The sequence below is a fragment of the Delphinus delphis genome, chromosome 11 (assembly GCF_949987515.2).
Source record: "Delphinus delphis chromosome 11, mDelDel1.2, whole genome shotgun sequence".
NCBI lineage: Eukaryota > Metazoa > Chordata > Mammalia > Artiodactyla > Delphinidae > Delphinus > Delphinus delphis.
In genome coordinates this window covers 22,236,499-22,253,996 of record NC_082693.1, presented here as the reverse complement: position 1 = coordinate 22,253,996, position 17,498 = coordinate 22,236,499, and the positions used below count along the sequence as shown (strand labels likewise).

Here is a 17,498-nt window from a genome sequence, read left to right as displayed (position 1 = left end):
GGTGTTAGCTCTTCTCTAAACGTTTGATAGAATTCGCCTGTGAAGCCATTTGGTCCTAGGCTTTTGTTTGTTGGAAGATTTTTAATCACAGTTTCCATTTCAGTGCTTGTGATTGGTGTGTTCATATTTTCTATTACTTCCTGATTCATTCTTGGCATGTTGTGCATTTGTAAGAATTTGTCCATTTCTTTCTGGTTGTCCATTTTATTGGCATAGAGTTGCTTGTAGTAATCTCTCATTGTCTTTTGTATTTCTGCAGTGTCAGTTGTTACTTCTCCTTCTTCATTTCTAATTCTATTGATTTGAGTCTTCTCCCTTTTTTCTTGATGAGTCTGGCTAATGGTTTATCAATTTTGTTTATCTTCTCAAAGAACCAGCTTTTAGTTTTATTGATCTTTGCTATTGTTTCCTTCATTTCTTTGTCATTCATTTCTGATCTGATCTTTATGATTTCTTTCCTTCTGCTAACTTTGGGTGTTTTTGTTCTTCTTTCTCTAATTGCTTTAGGTGCAAGTTTAGGTTGTTTATTCGAGATGTTTCCTGTTTCTTAAGGTAGGATTGTATGGCTATAAACTTCCCTCTCAGAACTGCTTTTGCTGCATCCCATAGGTTTTGGGTTGTCGTGTCTCCATTGTCATTTGTTTCTAGGTATGTTTTGATTTCCTCTTTGATTTCTTCAGTGATCACTTCGTTATTAAGTAGTGTATTGTTTAGCCTCTATGTGTTTGTATTTTTTACAGATCTTTTCCGGTAGTTGATATCTTGTCTCATAGCATTGTGGTCAGAAAAGATACTTGATACAATTTCAATTGTCTTAAATTTACCAAGGCTTGATTTGTGACCCAAGATATGATCTATCCTGGAGAATGTTCCATGAGCACTTGAGAAAAACGTGTATTCTGTTATTTTTGGATGCAATGTCCTATAAATATCAATTAAGTCCATCTTGTTTAATGTATCATTTAAAGCATGTGTTTCCTTATGTATTTTCATTTTGTATGTTCTGTCCATTGGTGAAAGTGGGGTGTTAAAGTCCCCTACTATGAATGTGTTACTGTCGATTTCCCCTTTTACGGCTGTTAGTATTTGCCTTATGTTGAGGTGCTCCTATGTTGGGTGCATAAATAGTTATAATTGTTATATCTTATTCTTGGATCGATTCCTTGATCATTATGTAGTGTCCTTCTTTGTCTCTTCTAATAGCCTTTATTTTTAAGTCTATTTTGTCTGATATGAGAATTGATACTCCAGCTGTCTTTGGTTTCCATTTGCATGGAATATCTTTTTCCATCCCCTCACTTTCAGTCTGTATGTGTCTCTAGGTCTGAAGTGGGTCTCTTGCAGACAGCATATATATGGGTCTTGTTTTTGTATCCATTCAACCTGTCTGTGTCTTTTGGTGGGAGCATTTAATCCATTTACATTTAATGTAATTATTGACATGTATGTTCCTATTCCCATGTTTTTAATTGTTTTGGGTTTGTTATTGTAGGTCTTTTCCTTCTCTTGTGTTCCTTGCCTAGAGAAGATCCTTTAGCATTTGTTGTAAAGCTGGTTTGGTGGTGCTGAACTCTCTCAGCTTTTGCTTGTCTGTAAATGTTTTAATTTCTCCATCAAATGTTAATGAGATCCTTGCTGGGTACAGTAATCTTGGTTGTAGGTGTTTCTCCTTCAGCATTTTAAATATGTCCTGCGAGTCCCTTCTGGCTTGCAGAGTTTCTGCTGAAAGATCAGCTGTTAACCTTATGGGGATTCCCTCGTGTGTTATTTGTTGTTTTTCCCTTGGTGCTTTTTTTTTTTTTTTTTTTTTGTGGTATGCGGACCTCTCACTGCTGTGGCCTCTCCCGCCGCAGAGCACAGGCTCCGGACGCACAGGCGCAGCGGCCACGGCTCACGGGCCCAGCCGCTCTGCGGCATGTGGGATCCTCCTGGACTGGGGCACGAACCTGCGTCCTCTGCATCAGCAGGCAGACTCCCAACCAGTGCGCCACCAGCGAAGCCCCCTTGCTGCTATTAATATGTTTTCTTTGTATTTAATTTTTGACAGTTTGATTAATATGTGTCTTGGCGTGCTTCTCCTTGGATTTATCCTGTATGGGACTCTCTGTGCTTCCTGGACTTGATTAACTATTTCCTTTCCCATATTAGAGAAGTTTTCAACTATAATCTCTTCAAATATCTTCTCAGTCCCTTTCTTTTTCTCTTCTTCTTCTGGAACCCCTATAATTCGAATGTTGGTGCGTTTAATGTTGTCCCAGAAGTCTCTGAGATTGTCCTCGGTTCTTTTCATTCTTTTTTCTTTATTCTGCTCTGCAGTAGTTATTTCCACTATTTTATCTTCCAGGTCACTATCCGTTCTTCTGCCTCAGTTATTCTGCTATTGATCCCTTCTAGAGTATTTTTAATTTCATTTATTGTGTTGTTCATTGTTGCTTGTTTCCTCTTTAGTTCTTCTAGGTCTTTGTTAAATGTTTCTTGCATTTTCTCTATTCTGTTTCCACGATTTTGGATCATCTTTACTATCATTATTCTGAATTCTTTTTCAGGTAGACTGTCTATTTCCTCTTCATTTGTTAGGTGTGGTGGGTTTTTATCTTGCTCCTTCATCTGCTGTGTGTTTTTCTGTCTTCTCATTTTGTTTATCTTACTGTGTTTGGGGTCTCCTTTTTGCAGGCTGCAGGTTGTTTTTGATGTCTGTCCCCAGTGGCTAAAGTTGGTTCAGTGGGTTGTGTAGGCTTCCTGGTGGAGGGGACTTGTGCCTGTGTTCTGGTGGTTGAGGCTGGATCTTGTCTTTCTGGTGGGCAGGTCCACGTCTGGTGGTGTGTTTTTGGGTGTCTGTGGACTTAGTATGATGTTAGGCAGCCTCTCTGCTAATGGGTGGGGTTGTGTTCCTGTCTTGCTAGTTGTTTGGCATAGGATGTCCAGCACTGTAGCTTTCTGGTCGTTGAGTGAAGCCGGGTGTTGGTGTTGAGATGGAGATCTCTGGGAGATTTTCGCCGTTTGATATTACGTGGAGCTGGGAGGTCTCTTGTGGACCAGTGTCTGAAGTTGGCTCTCCCACCTCAGAGGCACAGCAGTGACTCCTGGCTGCAGCACCAAGAGCCTTTCATCCACATGTCTCAGAATAAAAGGGAGAAAAAGTAGAAAGAAAGAAAGAAAGAGGATAAAAGAAAATAAAATATAGTAAGATAAAATAAAATAAAGTTATTAAAATAAAAAATAATTAAGAAAAAATCTTTTAAAAAAGTAAAAACAAAATAAACAAACAAAAAATCAACCAAAAAACGGACAGATAGAACCCTAGGACAGATGGTGAAAGCAAAGCTATACAGACAAAATGTCACACAGAAGCATACACATACACACTCACAAAAAGAGGAAAAGGGGAAAACATCATAAATCTTGCTCTCAAAGTCCACCTCCTCAATTTGGGATGATCCGTTGTCTATTCATGTATTCCACAGATGCAGGTACATCAAGTTGATTGTGGAGCTTTAATCTGCTGCTCCTGAGGCTGCTGGGAGAGATTTCCATTTCTCTTCTTTGTTCTCACAGCTCCCGGGGTTCAGCTTTGGATTTGGCCCTGCCTTTGCGTGTAGGTCGCTGGAGGGCGTCTGTTCCTCGCTCACATAGGACGGCGTTAAAGGAGCCGCTGATTCGGGGTCTCTGGCTCACTCAGGCAGGGGGCGAGGGAGGGGTACGAATGCGGGGCGAGCGTGCGGCGGCAGAGGCCAGCGGGACGTTACACCAGCCTGAGGCGCGCCATGCGTTCTCCCAGAGGGGTTGACCCTGGATCCTGGGACCCTGGCAGTGGCGGCCTGCACAGGCTCCCCGGAAGGGAGGTGTGGATAGTGACCTGTGCTCGCACACAGGCTTCTTGGTGGCGGCAGCAGCAGCCTTAGCGTCTCATGCCCGTCTCTGGGGTCCGCGCTGTTAGCCGCGGCTCGCGCCCGTCTCTGGAGCTCCTTGAAGCAGCGCTCTTAATCCCCTCTCCTCGCGCACCAGGAAACTAAGAGGGAAGAAAAAGTCTCTTGCCTCTTCAGCAGGTCCAGACTTTTCCCCGGACTCCCTCCCGGCTAGCCGTGGTGCACTAACCCCCTGCAGGCTGTGTTCACGCGTCCAACCCCAGTCCTCTCCCTGCGCTCCCACCAAAGACCGAGCCTCAGCTCGCAGCCTCCGCCCGCCCCGGCGGGTGAGCAGACAAGCCTCTCGGGCTGGTGAGTGCCGGTCGGCACAGATCCTCTGTGCGGGCATCTCTCGTCGCTTTGCCCTCCGCACCCCTGTTTTTTTTTTTTTTTTTTGATTATTATGTTTTGAATTCTTAACGTGTCCTAACTAATTAGAAAAGCTGACCTTTCCCTCACAGCATTTTTTAAAATTTAAATACTACGTTTTGACATTCTCAGGACTCTGAGGCTTTCACGTTCAGTGTTACAGCCTGATCGGATATTGTGGAGGTTTGGGTTTGCTTTCTCTTGACCCAATGTGACTTCCTGTTTCTAGGAAAACAATTTTAAAGACTCTTAAAAGGAATTTCTTGCATGCTTGGCAGCTCCTGTAGAAGCACATTTTAGTAAGCCAGTGTGAATGAAGTATATTAAAAAATCAAAGAAAGAAGCATATTGCTTGATCAAATTAGCATTTTTTTTTGTGGAAATTGGATCTCATAGAAAAATCCAGTGATTTAGGAAGTGGCTGCTTTTGTAACCCAAGAACTAAAAGTTTCATCTTGATTTGTGTAATCATCCTAGTTCAAGGGGACAGTTGGTCACGAATCGGGGTTTACTTTTTGCTGGAGTTAATGCATACTAGTGAGTCCTATTAATATGTTTTTTTTTTTAAAAAAAACAAAGTCACAACTGGGGCATCTCTCTTCAAACAAGCTCACAAATTTGGAACTAATTCACATGCATTGTCACAATATTCTGGAGAAAACCCCAGTTACTTCCATCACTTAATCAATGGAAAAAATGAACATTAGTGAGTCTTTTGCTAGTCAGATATTACTCTGAGCAGGAGATTCACGCCTCCTGGCTCTCAGGTCAGAGATTCAGCTTCTCTGGGAATTGTCCTAGAAATTGGCTTCTCGTGAATATTTTAATAGGGGTATGTTTTTGTAACTAGATAGGTACTTTATTCATTTGAGTAATGTTTGCTGAGTACTCACTGTGTGGTAGGCACCTTTCTAGAGGCAGACAGTATGGTGAGGAATAAGGCAGGGAAAGTCCCTGATTTTATTTATCTTTTAAACACTTGTATAAGGGCTTACTCTATGCCGGAAACTGTACTAGGTACTTTACAGATGTTAAATCATTTAATCCTCCTAACAATGCTGTGGGATGGGTACTCTTATCCTTGTTTTGCAGGTGTAAAGAAGGAGGCTCAAAGTCACCTGGCTGGAAAGTGACCGAGCCAGGGTTGAACACAGGAGGAGTGCTCTTTACCGCACTGTGTGGTCATTCTGTAAGCCTGATCTCATAAGCTTACACATTCCTTATAAAAGCAAAACAAAACACACACGCACACACACAAGAACATAAAACCTATGGGCAGGGCTTCCCTGGTGGCGCAGTGGTTGAGAGTCCGCCTGCCGATGCAGGGGACGCGAGTTCGTGCCCTGGTCCGGGAAGATCCCACATGCCGCGGAGCGCCTCTGCCCGTGAGCCATGGCCGCTGAGCCTGCGCGTCCGGAGACTGTGCTCCGCAACGGGAGAGGCCACAGCAGTGAGAGGCCCGCGTACCGCAAAAAAAAAACAAAAACAAAAACAAAAACCTATGAGCAGTCTGACCACTGTTAATGTTTTAGTGTCTCTGTTCCAATCCTCATCATATGTGTCTGTGTAGAGGGGGGTGTGTGTGTGTGTGTGTGTGTGTGTGTGTGTGTTTAAATGTATACAATACCTTATTGATTGGTTCCCACTTATTTTCACAACATATTATACATGTTTTGCAGGCCAGTGCTTTTAAAGAATAGAATTGTAACTAGCTCTACAGTGTTCCGTGGTTTGTCCATATCATGATTTCTCTAACCAGTTTCCTACCACTTAACAATGTTTCTTAATTTTGTATTTCATAAACCCTGCTTTAATTCATGTCCTCGTAACCAAATCCTTTTACAAATCCATGACTCTTCAAACATTTCTGAGTGAAGAATGGTATTAAAACTCTGTAAATATTTATGCGGTATCCACGTGCAGTCAGCGCTTTGTGAATATGACGATGTCAACATGTGAACATGCTTTTCCTTCCAGGCTAGTGGATGACAGATGTGTGGTGCACCCAGAGGCGGGGGACCTCGCCAACCCTCCCAAGAAGTTCCGAGGTAAGAAAGAGATGCTTACTTTATATTATGTGATCCAACTGGGGATACTTTTGTGTCTTAAAATAAGGAATGTTAGAACTTTATTCAGCGTGAAACTTTCAAATAGAAATATGTCCACTGAAAATTCTTTCAAAAATATCCCCATCATTTTTCTTCTTTTACACGTTGAAGGGTTGATACTGAAAGAATAGTTTCAAGTTTTGTTTTGCTGGACAATAGTCTGTGTGTTGAAAGGAAATCTTGGTAATTAACTGTGAGAGGCCACTTTTCAAACCAGTAAATACGGCCGAATGATATGTGTTTATATATTTCCGTGTGAGTTGTACTATAAATGTTAGTGTTTCATTATCAACTCTTTAATTTATCTTTGTAAAATCTCCAGGATGGTGACGCTGATGTGTTAGCTTAGCTTTTAAAATGTCACTTTGGCTGGTATCTAATAACTACCAATTGTCTTAGAACTCCCTTGTAGGTATAATTTTAGAGACAGCATCATACTGTCAACTGAGAAATTGTTCATAGTAGGAGACTGATTATAACTGTTACAAGAGAAGGATTAATGGAACTTGCAGAGAATCATAGACAACTAAAACCAGTAATTAAGAGCTTGTGCAAATCAATTTCATAGTTTGTGTATACTTATAATAATAATTTAAAAACAGCATTCATTTTGAACATACTGTGTAAGCATTCCTCCTCACAATGATGAAAAGCAGGTTTAATAAGGGATACAGATCTAGAGAGAGAGTCAAAGGGATTTGCTAGAGCCCCAGACCCAACTCGGGATGTGCTCTCCCTGCAGTGGGGAAGGGAGATGCCTAATGTTTGGTACATGTTTCCCACGTTTCACTTTCTGTGATAGGCACTTTCTACACAGTTCTTATAATAATATGCAAGAATATTGCATTTTCATCTTGCAGAGAGAGTGACGAGGACAGTAAATGTCCTTTGAGTGGAATTGGTCACTTAAAAAAAATTAATAAATAAATTAATTAATTTTTGGCTGTGTTGGGTCTTTGTTGCTGCACATGGGCTTTCTCTAGTTGCAGCAAGCGGGGGCTACTTTTCGTTGCGGTACATAAGCTTCTCATTGCGGTGGCCTCTCTTGTTGCAGAGCACGGGCTCTAGGTGCACGGGCTTCAGTAGTTGTGGCGTGTGGGCTCAGTAGTTGTGGCTCATGGGCTCTAGAGCGCAGGCTCAGTAGTTGTAGCGCATGGGCTTAGTTGCTCCGCAGCATGTGGGATCTTCCCGGACCAGGGCTCGAACCCGTGTCCCCTGCACTGGCAGGTGGATTCTTAACCACTGCACCACGAGGGAAGTCCCAAAATTGGTCACTTTGAATAAGTGATCCAGATGTCTCCCCAGGTGGAGAAATTAGCAGAAAGAAGGCTGTGGGAGATACACCACCCATTAGAAGCACCCGTAACAGTGCTCAGTGGGGACACTCCCCCAGCCCTGGGCATGTGAGGTGTTGTCAACTATACACAGTTCCCACCGAGGATGGACTCACAGTAGAACTACATGAAGGAGAGTCAGCAGTTGTGGCAAACAAGATGCGAAGTGCTCCGGAACACCTTGCCAGACGCTGTGCAGTAAGTGTGTGGAAATGATTTCAGAGACAGAAGAGGCTAGAGGAGCCTAATGGAAGAATGGGCAATATGAAAGGGAAGATGTAGGTTCTAAAGAGCGTGAACTAGCTATTATATAAAAATGAGGAGACAGTGTTATAGAAAAGAGAGCTGAGGAAATTACCCAGAATGCAGTGCAGAGGAAAGTTTGAACAAGTCATTAAAAGCTTGGAGGAGGGACTGAGAAGATCCAGCAGCATCTAATCGAATTCTAGAAGGAGAGGCTGGAGCGCATGAGGATGAGGCAACATGTAAAGAGATAGGGGCGAGAACCTTCCTAAATTGTAGAAAACCACTGTTCCTCAGGTGGAAGAGACACACTGAGTTCAGAGTAGGGATGATAAGCAAATCGAGATCCACAGACACTCCTTTGTGCACTGTAGGATGATAAAGATAAAAAGTTTCAAAAGCGAACTGGGACAACAAATCAGCATTTGTAACAGAAAAAAGCTTGGGGTCCGGGTTTTAACGGCACTTTCGCTGGCTGTGTCATCTTAAGTAGGTCACCCAGCCACTTAGCGTCTCAGAGGACATCTGTCATTGGCTGCTGAGACCAGGGCTGTATAAAAACAAGAATAATCTTACCACACAAGGCTTTGTGAGGCTTGGAATCTTTCCAGAGAATAAATGTAGAAGTGTTTTAAGTCATTATACAAATGGTAGCTAACTTATAATAGGCATACTGTATTTCCATTAAACATATTTGACTCTGCTCTTGCATTATAACCTCTTCAAGGGAAGGATTTTATTTATTTATTTTTTTTGTGTGTTTCCCAGGCACAGAGGTTTGCCCATAGTAGACATCCAAAAAAAAAAAAAAAGCCATTAGATGCTTGTGGGTGGGAGACCCAAACTTTCCCTGGGATCGTGTGAAACAGCTTGGTTCCCAGGGGTGCTTCACGGCCACAAGCTTGGGTAGCCTTATTCCTCTGTCAGTCAGGGGAGGTTAATCTGTCAAAGATAAACCTTCAGGTTTTGTGGCTGCCTTTTTTCTTTTAGATATTTGACTGTATCTGAGGGAACTCTGCGGTAACAGCTCTGTACCCAGTAGGTAATAATACACAGATACTTGGTGTCATATGATTCAGTGGGCGCTGGTTCAAAGTATGAATCACTCAGGTGCTCCGTCCGCCCCTGGAAGGCTGGCTTTTCCTGTAATCTAATACTTTAGGTCATTGTCCTTGCTAGTTTGCTCTCATTTTCTACCTCTAGTTTAAGACTAAGCCATTTGTCTCACTCCACTCATCATTGGAGAAGGAGGGTATCTTCCTGTTGGAGATTCAAGGTTCCCTTTTATCTTAAAGCTCCGACTCTTCTCTGATTCTTGGAAGCCCATCCTAACGGAGCCCCGGAGGAGGATTCCCTGAGACGGCTTGTCTCTGCCCTGACCTTCACACTGCTCGGCAGCTATAAGCAAACCTTGTTTTCCCCAATGCTGTATCCTTTCTCATACCTTGTGTTTTTGCAGCTTCACTCTTCTCTTCCTGAGTGTATTTCTCCTGTTCCCTTTGGCTGTAAAAGCCATCACTTTTTCATAGATTTGCCTTCCAAGATCACCGCTCCTGCATTTCCAGACTCCTCTGCTAGGTTTCCAGAGCCACCCTCCTTTCTTGTTACTTTTCAGATAATGTGAAGAAACTATAGTGTATCAGAAACTATAGTTCAGCTGCCCCTCAGTTCCTCTTGCCTTAGCCAAATGATGTTCTGAAATTAATTTGAAAAGATTTTTATTTTTCATACTCACTTTATGATTTGTTCAAGTGAATCATAAAATCTTAGAGCTTTAGCCAATTAAAAGTAAATCTAGTACAGTTCCCCACTTTTTTGAATGAGGCGCCAGAGTTTGAAAGAGGTTAACATGTCTCCTCAATACACAAAATTGTACGAGAAGTGCTCCTTTGACTGTGTCATACTGCCTCTCATGAACAGAGGAAATGAAGTTTTAACAAACAAACAACTTCCCAAGGGTTACTTAAAACCTGGCGGATGGAGAGCTATTTTCAGTAGAAACCACCCAATCGGAATAGTATTAACCGAAGCGTATTGGCTTTCTCTTAAGTGAGTGCAAAATTATTTTCATGATCAAATATTCTCTCATTTTTAAAGATCAACTTTAAACTTTGGAATACATTTTTATTTATTTATTTATAAATATTTATTTATTTTATTTATTTATTGTGGCTGCGCTGGGTCTTATTTGAGGCCTGCAGCCTTCTTAGTTGTGGCATGCATGTGGGATCTAGTTTCCCGACCAGGGATCGAACCTAGGCCCCCTGCATTGGGAGTGTGCAGTCTTACCCACTGGACCACCAGGGAGGTCCCTGGAATACAGTTAGATGTAAGAGGAGTCGTGAAGGTAGTATAGAAACTTCCCTTCCATCCAGTTTCCCCTGTGTTAGCATCTTACATAACCATGGTACATTTGTCAAAACCAAGAAATTACCATTTGTACATTCCTATTGACTAAATTCCAGGCTTCCTTCGCATGTCACCAGTTTTCCATTGTCCTTTCCCCATCATCCCATCCAGGATCCCACGTGCCGTTAGTCATCATGGCTCCTTAGTCTCCTCTGGCCTGTGACACTTGCTTAGTCTTTCCTTGTATTTTTTCTATGACCTTGATACTTTTGAAGGGTACTGGCCGGGTATTTTGTAGAATGTCCCTTGGTTTCGGTCTGGCTGATGTTTTTGTCATGATTAGAGTGGGGCTTAGGTTTTGAGAAGGAATGGCACTGAGGTTAACTGCCCTTCTCCTTGCCTTGTACAGGGGCACATATTATCAACACGATTCATCAGTGGTCCTGTTTTTTGATATACAATTTAACCCTCTTCCCCCACACTAAATTATAGCAGTCATTTTTGTTGACTTTATATTCTTTTCATTTTTCTTTTTTTTCTCCTAGTTCTTTTATGCACGTACATCTCCCCCTGTTCTCTAGAAAACCCTGGTGTAGATTTTTCCAAAAGTTTGTGTGTATTAATACGTGTGCAGTTTCTATTAGGAGGAGAAACTGATCTAAATCAAAACAAGGGAGGTCTGTGTGTCCTTTTATTACCATCAGGGTGATAAAACACAGAAGTAATGCAGAACCCTAGGGGCCACTCCCCAGGAGGGCTGAGGAAAGCAGAGACAGCTCCTTTTCTTGGTTGATTAGATAGTTCACAGCCTTGGGCCATTTGGTCTTGAAATTTCCAACTCTGAGACTCTGTGGTCATTTGACACGTGACTGTTTCCTAATCCGCTAACCCTACCAAGTGGCTGCTTCTGGAAAGCAAAAAGTCATTCTGAGGCAATAAGTTAGAATGCTTCAGGAGCTAAAACAGAGACTTTCTCTGCTGTGCGGTGCCACACGAAAGCAGGTAGTGAGTTTCAGGGACTTGGGAGAACAGTGACAAGACCATTTCTTTAACTCAGTTCCTTCTCTGCATATAATTCCGGGAAGCTGTCTTGAAGGCTGGCACTCTTACCTTTTGGCTCTACTCATGGAGGTTATACACTTAAAAGCATCTGTGAAAAAGCCATCCAGCTAGGTAGTAGCTTCGACTTTTTATGTAGTTGAACATGTCAGTCTTGTCTAGCACAGTAGTCCTCTGGTATGAGCCAATTATAAATACTTCCTCTACCAGCTTAACAATTGCTTTATTGTATTTCTTCAGATTTGATGTTAGTGTAAATTTTTTGGGATGAAGACTGAAACTGTTTCAGGTTTGAAGTTACTACCATTTATCGAGCATTTAATACATGCTACACTGGGCTCAGGGCTTCCTGTGCATTAATGTTTAGTCATCACAATAACCCTATAAAGGAGAAATTGTTGCTATCCCAATTTTGCAGTTGGACAGTTCAGTATAAAGAAACTATACAACTGTTTTAAGGTCGCTGAGCTTATTAGTGGTAGAGTCGGGAGTCAAAACGAGTTTGTCTGACTCCAGAACTGTTTGTTTTGAACCACTATACCATACTGTCTATTGAATAATGCCCTCCGGTAAATTCTACCTGTTGGTCCAGTAAAGCCACACAGATTCCATCTAATCCCTCTTCCACACAGTGGAGCTTTAAGTATTTATTTAGAACGATTATATTCCTGTAGGTCTTTTCTTCTACGGTCTTAATTAAAAAAAATTCTTTCACCTGTTGCTAGCTACAGATTCTTCAGTGATTTCTCTAGTCTTCATTGCACTGCTGTGTTTGGTTTCTGGTTAGGCTCCTGTTTGTCAAATTAATTCTTAGCGGTGTAGAAAGAACTGAACATAGTACATTTGGGTGCAGTCTGATGAGACTCTCCCTCTTTTTTGGATGCCACACTTGCAGCTCAGGAGTCCTGAGTAGGACTCCCTAACTCACCTGCAGCTGTTAGTCAACCCAAACTCCTGAGGCTTTTTCATTCGCATCTCTGGACCCTTGTTTCCCTCCTCGTGTGCTGCATAATTGGTATTTTGGAACCAAGCGGAGAATTGGCTACTTTCATCTTTTTAGCATTGGTCATTGTTCTAACCTGCCAAGCTTCCTCTTTCTCTCTCTCTTTTTCGATCTTAACTCTCATCCACGTTATTTATTCAAATGCCCAGCCTCATGACATCTTGAAATTTAAGTGGATAAAAGGGATATATGTGGGCTTTCCTGGTGGCGTAGTGGTTGAGAGTCTGCCTGCCGATGCAGGGGATGCGGGTTCGTGGCCCGGTCTGGGAGGATCCCACATGCCGTGGAGTGGCTGGACTCGTGAGCCATGGCCGCTGAGCCTGCGCGTCCAGAGCCTGTGCTCCGTAACGGGAGAGGCCACAACAGTGAGAGGCCCGCGTACCGCAAAAAAAAAAAAAAAGGGATATATGTGATACTCTCCCTTCATGTGTTCTTCTAGTGTGATTGGATATATCTGAAGAGAAATAGATTAGGACTGTGTTAGTTGGAGCACCTACACATTCGACCCTGGAAGATGTGGTTGGAGCGAATTACTTTGGGAGGTGGTCCTGGGAAGCGTGAGTGAGGGAGTGAAGGAGAGTCAGCCTCATGGAATGAAAGTCAGTAAAGTGTGAATAAGACCCGCCACTGTGGCAGCTGGAACTCAGTCCTGCAGGGCCCTGGGAGAAACTACGAGGAACGTGCTTCAGAATCTCCTACCCAAGGGCGGAAAGGCTGGGACCAGCTTCCATCCTCTGTGGGCTGAGTTGTCACCCCCTCCCACACAGACATCTGGATTACTTCTGCTTGCAGCTGAGCAAGTTCTTCAAGTGTCAGGGAAGCCCTCATGAGGACAAGAGGAGAGATGCGGGAGCTTGGGCTTGGAACCTGCCCACAGGCTGGGATCCACTGTGGTGTCAGCGAACTTGGGCCCGAGGACGCGGTCACAGTACTGTGCGTGCTCAGAATTTGCACTCGTTTCTTTAGTTGAAAGACCTGCAATTAGACTGCCAAGTGTCTGAGGGCAAGACTGTGTTCTGTTGAATTCCCAAGATCAAGAACAGTGTTTTCAATATCACTGGGGCTGACTTAATTTTTGTTGAATTAATAAATAAATGTTTTTCTAGAAAAAAATTATAATTCTTAAAGGCAATATAATTTCAGTTTTTTTGTCACATGCTTTTTTTGGAGGTCTTAATACTACCAGCATGTAACATAGTTGTTAGCTGATTACTTCATTTATGAGAAGGCAATGTATAGACCTGTTATAGTATTACAGTTTTGTATTCTAGGCCTCTAAATTTCAGCTTATTGGTGTTAAATGTGCATTCTAGCATATAAATCTGTAGTGTGAATAGCAGAAGAGGAAAACTTCTACATGCGTTAAGTGAAGTTCTTTTAGGTTGTAGTGTTTTGTGGTTTGCTGCTACTCAGAGAAGTTTAGAAAATTGCAGTGGATTTCCAAGACAGAAATTACAAAATTTATTAACAAATGTCTTTAAAACTCTCCAGTTCAATGTTATTGCTGTGTTGATTCTATGTATTTATGGTAATCATATTAAGAACCTTCCACAGCTTATTATTAAACTCTTAAGTGGCAGTGGAAATGGGGTAATAAGTTTATTCTTTTCAGTGAGGTTTCAGAGAAGGCCCAAAGGATGAAATGAAAACAGATTGCTTTGCTTCTTTGCTTCTTCTGTTGAAGCTAGTCAGGGTTGTAAAAGGGCTCGTACTTTAAAATACCTTAGTCTCTATTGGAGGGGAGTTGCTGTGGTTTTGAATGGTCAAATAAGACTACTTTGGAAATCTAATCACCTGCTGTTTAGGGCTGCCCTCATACAATTAATTGAATATCTAAAATATATATGTGCTGTATGAACTTTGATTGATTTGTGGCTTTGACTTGTGAAGTTTAATGTTCTCCTTGAAGAGTGAAAAGTAATGGGCAGAAAATTAACACTTGTGATGTACGTGGTTTAGTGGTGTTAGAACAACTCCCTTGCTTACTGATCGTGTATCCACGGGCCGATTTTCCTGAGCTGGGGGCTCGTGTGTTAAAATCTCCCTTCTAATGTTGCGTATGAAATTAAATATGTGTCTAAATTTTTTGCAAGTACTGAATAAATGCCTTTTGTCTGTGAACACTTTAACTTCATAACCAAGATGGCTCTTTCTAAGAATAGAAAGTCCTAAGTATTGGAATTCTTAACTTTGAGTGCTTTTGATGGCCTTTATCCATGTTACCTTACTTAATTCTTAATAGCCCCATTTTACAAATTTGGAAACCACACTGTGGAGAAGTAAAGTTAACATGCTCAACGTCTCACAGTTGGTAGGTGGCGAGGCGGGCTTATTTGAAGCTGGCGTTTTTACACTGTAAGATCTTGATAAATTTAGTAGAGATTTATTGGTTATCCACTCTGTGCAGTGCAGTGTGTGAACTAGTTACTAAGGTTCAAATGAATCATAAACGAATGCTGCTCTCAAGGAATTTATAATCTACTGAGGGAGGTAAGATATGTTTATAAATAATTGCAACCCAAGGTAGACAATGATAAGGGCTAAATAAAAAGTTGTGGTAAAGGTATGGTGGGAGGATGGAGATTTTAATTTCCTGTTTTGAGAGATGAGAAAAGCTTCTTAATTAAGATGGCAATTGACCTGTAACTTGAAAGATTGGTGCCTGCAGGGAAGGGACATCTAGGCTTTTCAGGCCTAGTATTCACCTTTTCATGAAAGTAGCTCCTAGGGTAATGATTGGTACGCAGAGTTAAATTGCATTTCCCTTTTAAACAGTAACGGAATGTTTGGTAGTTTTTCAAGTACAATACTGAGATGAAAGTGCCAAGCCATTACCCCAATAAATTTGGTCTTCTGCAGGAGATAGACAAGTAAAGCAATGATAACTAAATGTGACCAGGGCTACTCTGTTACCACTGAGGCTAATCACTGACATTTATTTAGTCCTTACTATATGTCAGGTGATGTCTGCAATGCTTTACATTCTATTAATCCATTTAATCCTTAAGCAACCCTAAGTGGTACGTATTTTTATTTTTTTATTTTTTTGCGGTACGCGGGCCTCTCACTGTCGTGGCCTCTCCCGTTGTGGAGCACAGGCTCCGGACGCACAGGCTCGGCGGCCATGGCTCATGGGCCCAGCCGCTCCGCGGCATGTGGGATCTTCCCGGACTGGGTCACGAACCCGTGTCCCCTGCATTGGCAGGTGGACTCTCAACCACTGCGCCACCAGGGAAGCCCAGTGGTATGTATTTTTATTAAGATATTATTATTAGCTGCATGTACTAGATAAGGCGCTGTAACAGAAATAAAACAACAACAGCAAAAACCAATGGCTTATATAAGATAGAAGTTTATTTCACTTAATAGCGCCTAGATGAGTAATCCAGAACCATCTTGCCACTCTACTCTCTTCAACATGTGGTTTCCAAAGTTGCTTCAATAGTTACTACTTCTCAGTAAGTAGAAAGGGAGCAAGAGGAATCCAGGGCAAGTAGCTTCTTCTTTAAGGAGGACTTCTGGAATTGCGTATATTACTCCTACTCATATGTCATAGTCACATAGTATATTGGGTTGAATGGCTGTCTGCCGAAAGGTAAGTCCATGTCCTAACACCTAGACGCTGTGAATGTTACTTTCATAGGAAAAAGAGACTTTGCAAATGTAATTAAGTTAAGGATCTTGAAATGAGATCACCCTTGATTACCCAGGTGGGCCCCAGATCCAATGACAAATGACATTATAAGAGACAAAAGAGGGGGAGACACACACATAGAGGAGAGGCCTTGTGAAGACAGAGACAGAGAATGGAGTTATGTGGCCACAAGCCAAGGAACACCAGGAGCCACCAGAAGCTGGAAGAGGCAAGAGAGGATTCTCTCCTAGAGCCTTCGGAGGGAACACGGCCCTGCCGGCACCTTGACTTTGGACTTCGGTCTTTGAGAACTACAGGAGAATAAATGTCTGTTGTTTCAAGCCACCAAGTTTGGTGATTTGTTACGGCAGCCACGGGAAACTCATACACATAGTTACATCTGCTGCAAGGAGGCTGAGGAATGTGATGGTTAGTGGGCTGGCCATGTGCCTACCTAGAATTCAGGAGTTCTGTCATCTAAAGGAAGAAGAGAATGGATACTGGAGGGTGGAGGGAAGGGTAACATTCTCTGCCACATCCCATTCTATCGAGGAAATTGAGATACAATACAATGAAGTTAAGTAACTTGACCAAGGTCATATAACTAGTAAGAAGCAAAGGATTGGTTGAAATCCAGACACTTAACCGCTAATTATACTGTCTTAAGTCCCAAAGGGCTGTGGAAGTAAGAGAAGAGGATTATAATTGCCTTGGGAGTTTAGAAGAAGCATGGAGGTGAGCTGGAGCTATGGAAGAATGGGCAGTTGTTAATCCGGTGGAAAGGAGAGGGTTGGGGAGAAATAGGCACAGGGGTGTGGAGTAGCATGACCCATTTGTGGTTGTGGCTTTTAGGAATGTTAAAAGCTGAGGAGAATGTGGAAGAGTGGCGGAGGTGAGCTTGGAGGAGAGTCCAGACGCCCAATGGTCTTGTATGCTGAGGCAGTTAATTTTTATGTCAAAGATAGTGGAGCACAATTAAAGACTTTTAAGCTGGGCTATGACATGATCAGAATTGAAATTTTGAAAGATGATTTTCTTATATGGAGAGACGGAAAATGTAGGATGGGATGTCAACTAAGAGACTGTTAAAAAAGTTCAGAATATGATAAGGGACTAAGTAGCTAGAAATTTAACTATATTAGGAATTGATGACTCCTTGTATGTGGGAGTGTGGTGGAAGGTCAAGGTGAGGGAGAGGACGCATCCTAGAATTCCCCCAGGTGTCAGATTTGGGCAATGTGGTAGGTATTAGTAGCACTTATTGAGATATGGAATATAAAACAAACTACTTGATAGGGGAGGATAATTATGTTAGTTCTGTATTATTATGTAACAAAACCCCCCAAACTGAGTGGCTTTCTGAGCATTCATTTACTTAACTGATGAATCTGCGGGTTTGCTTGTAGATTCTTTTCTTCTGAGCTGGCTTGGCTGACCTCTGATGAGCTTTTGCTCATGTATCTGGGGTCAGCTGGCAGCTGGATGTCTGGGTTG

The 17,498-nt window shown here is 42.2% G+C and overlaps 1 protein-coding gene across 2 annotated transcripts in view; it reads left to right on the top strand.

The window, feature by feature from the left end:
- The window catches only part of ITPR2 (inositol 1,4,5-trisphosphate receptor type 2), a 527,727-nt gene that overhangs the window by 39,847 nt on the left and 470,382 nt on the right, over positions 1–17,498 (top strand). For both annotated transcript variants that reach the window (XM_060024471.1, XM_060024470.1), the window contains exon 2: positions 6,252–6,322. In XM_060024471.1, coding sequence (XP_059880454.1) covers positions 6,252–6,322 — 71 coding nt within the window. The remainder of the gene's footprint in view (positions 1–6,251; positions 6,323–17,498) is intronic.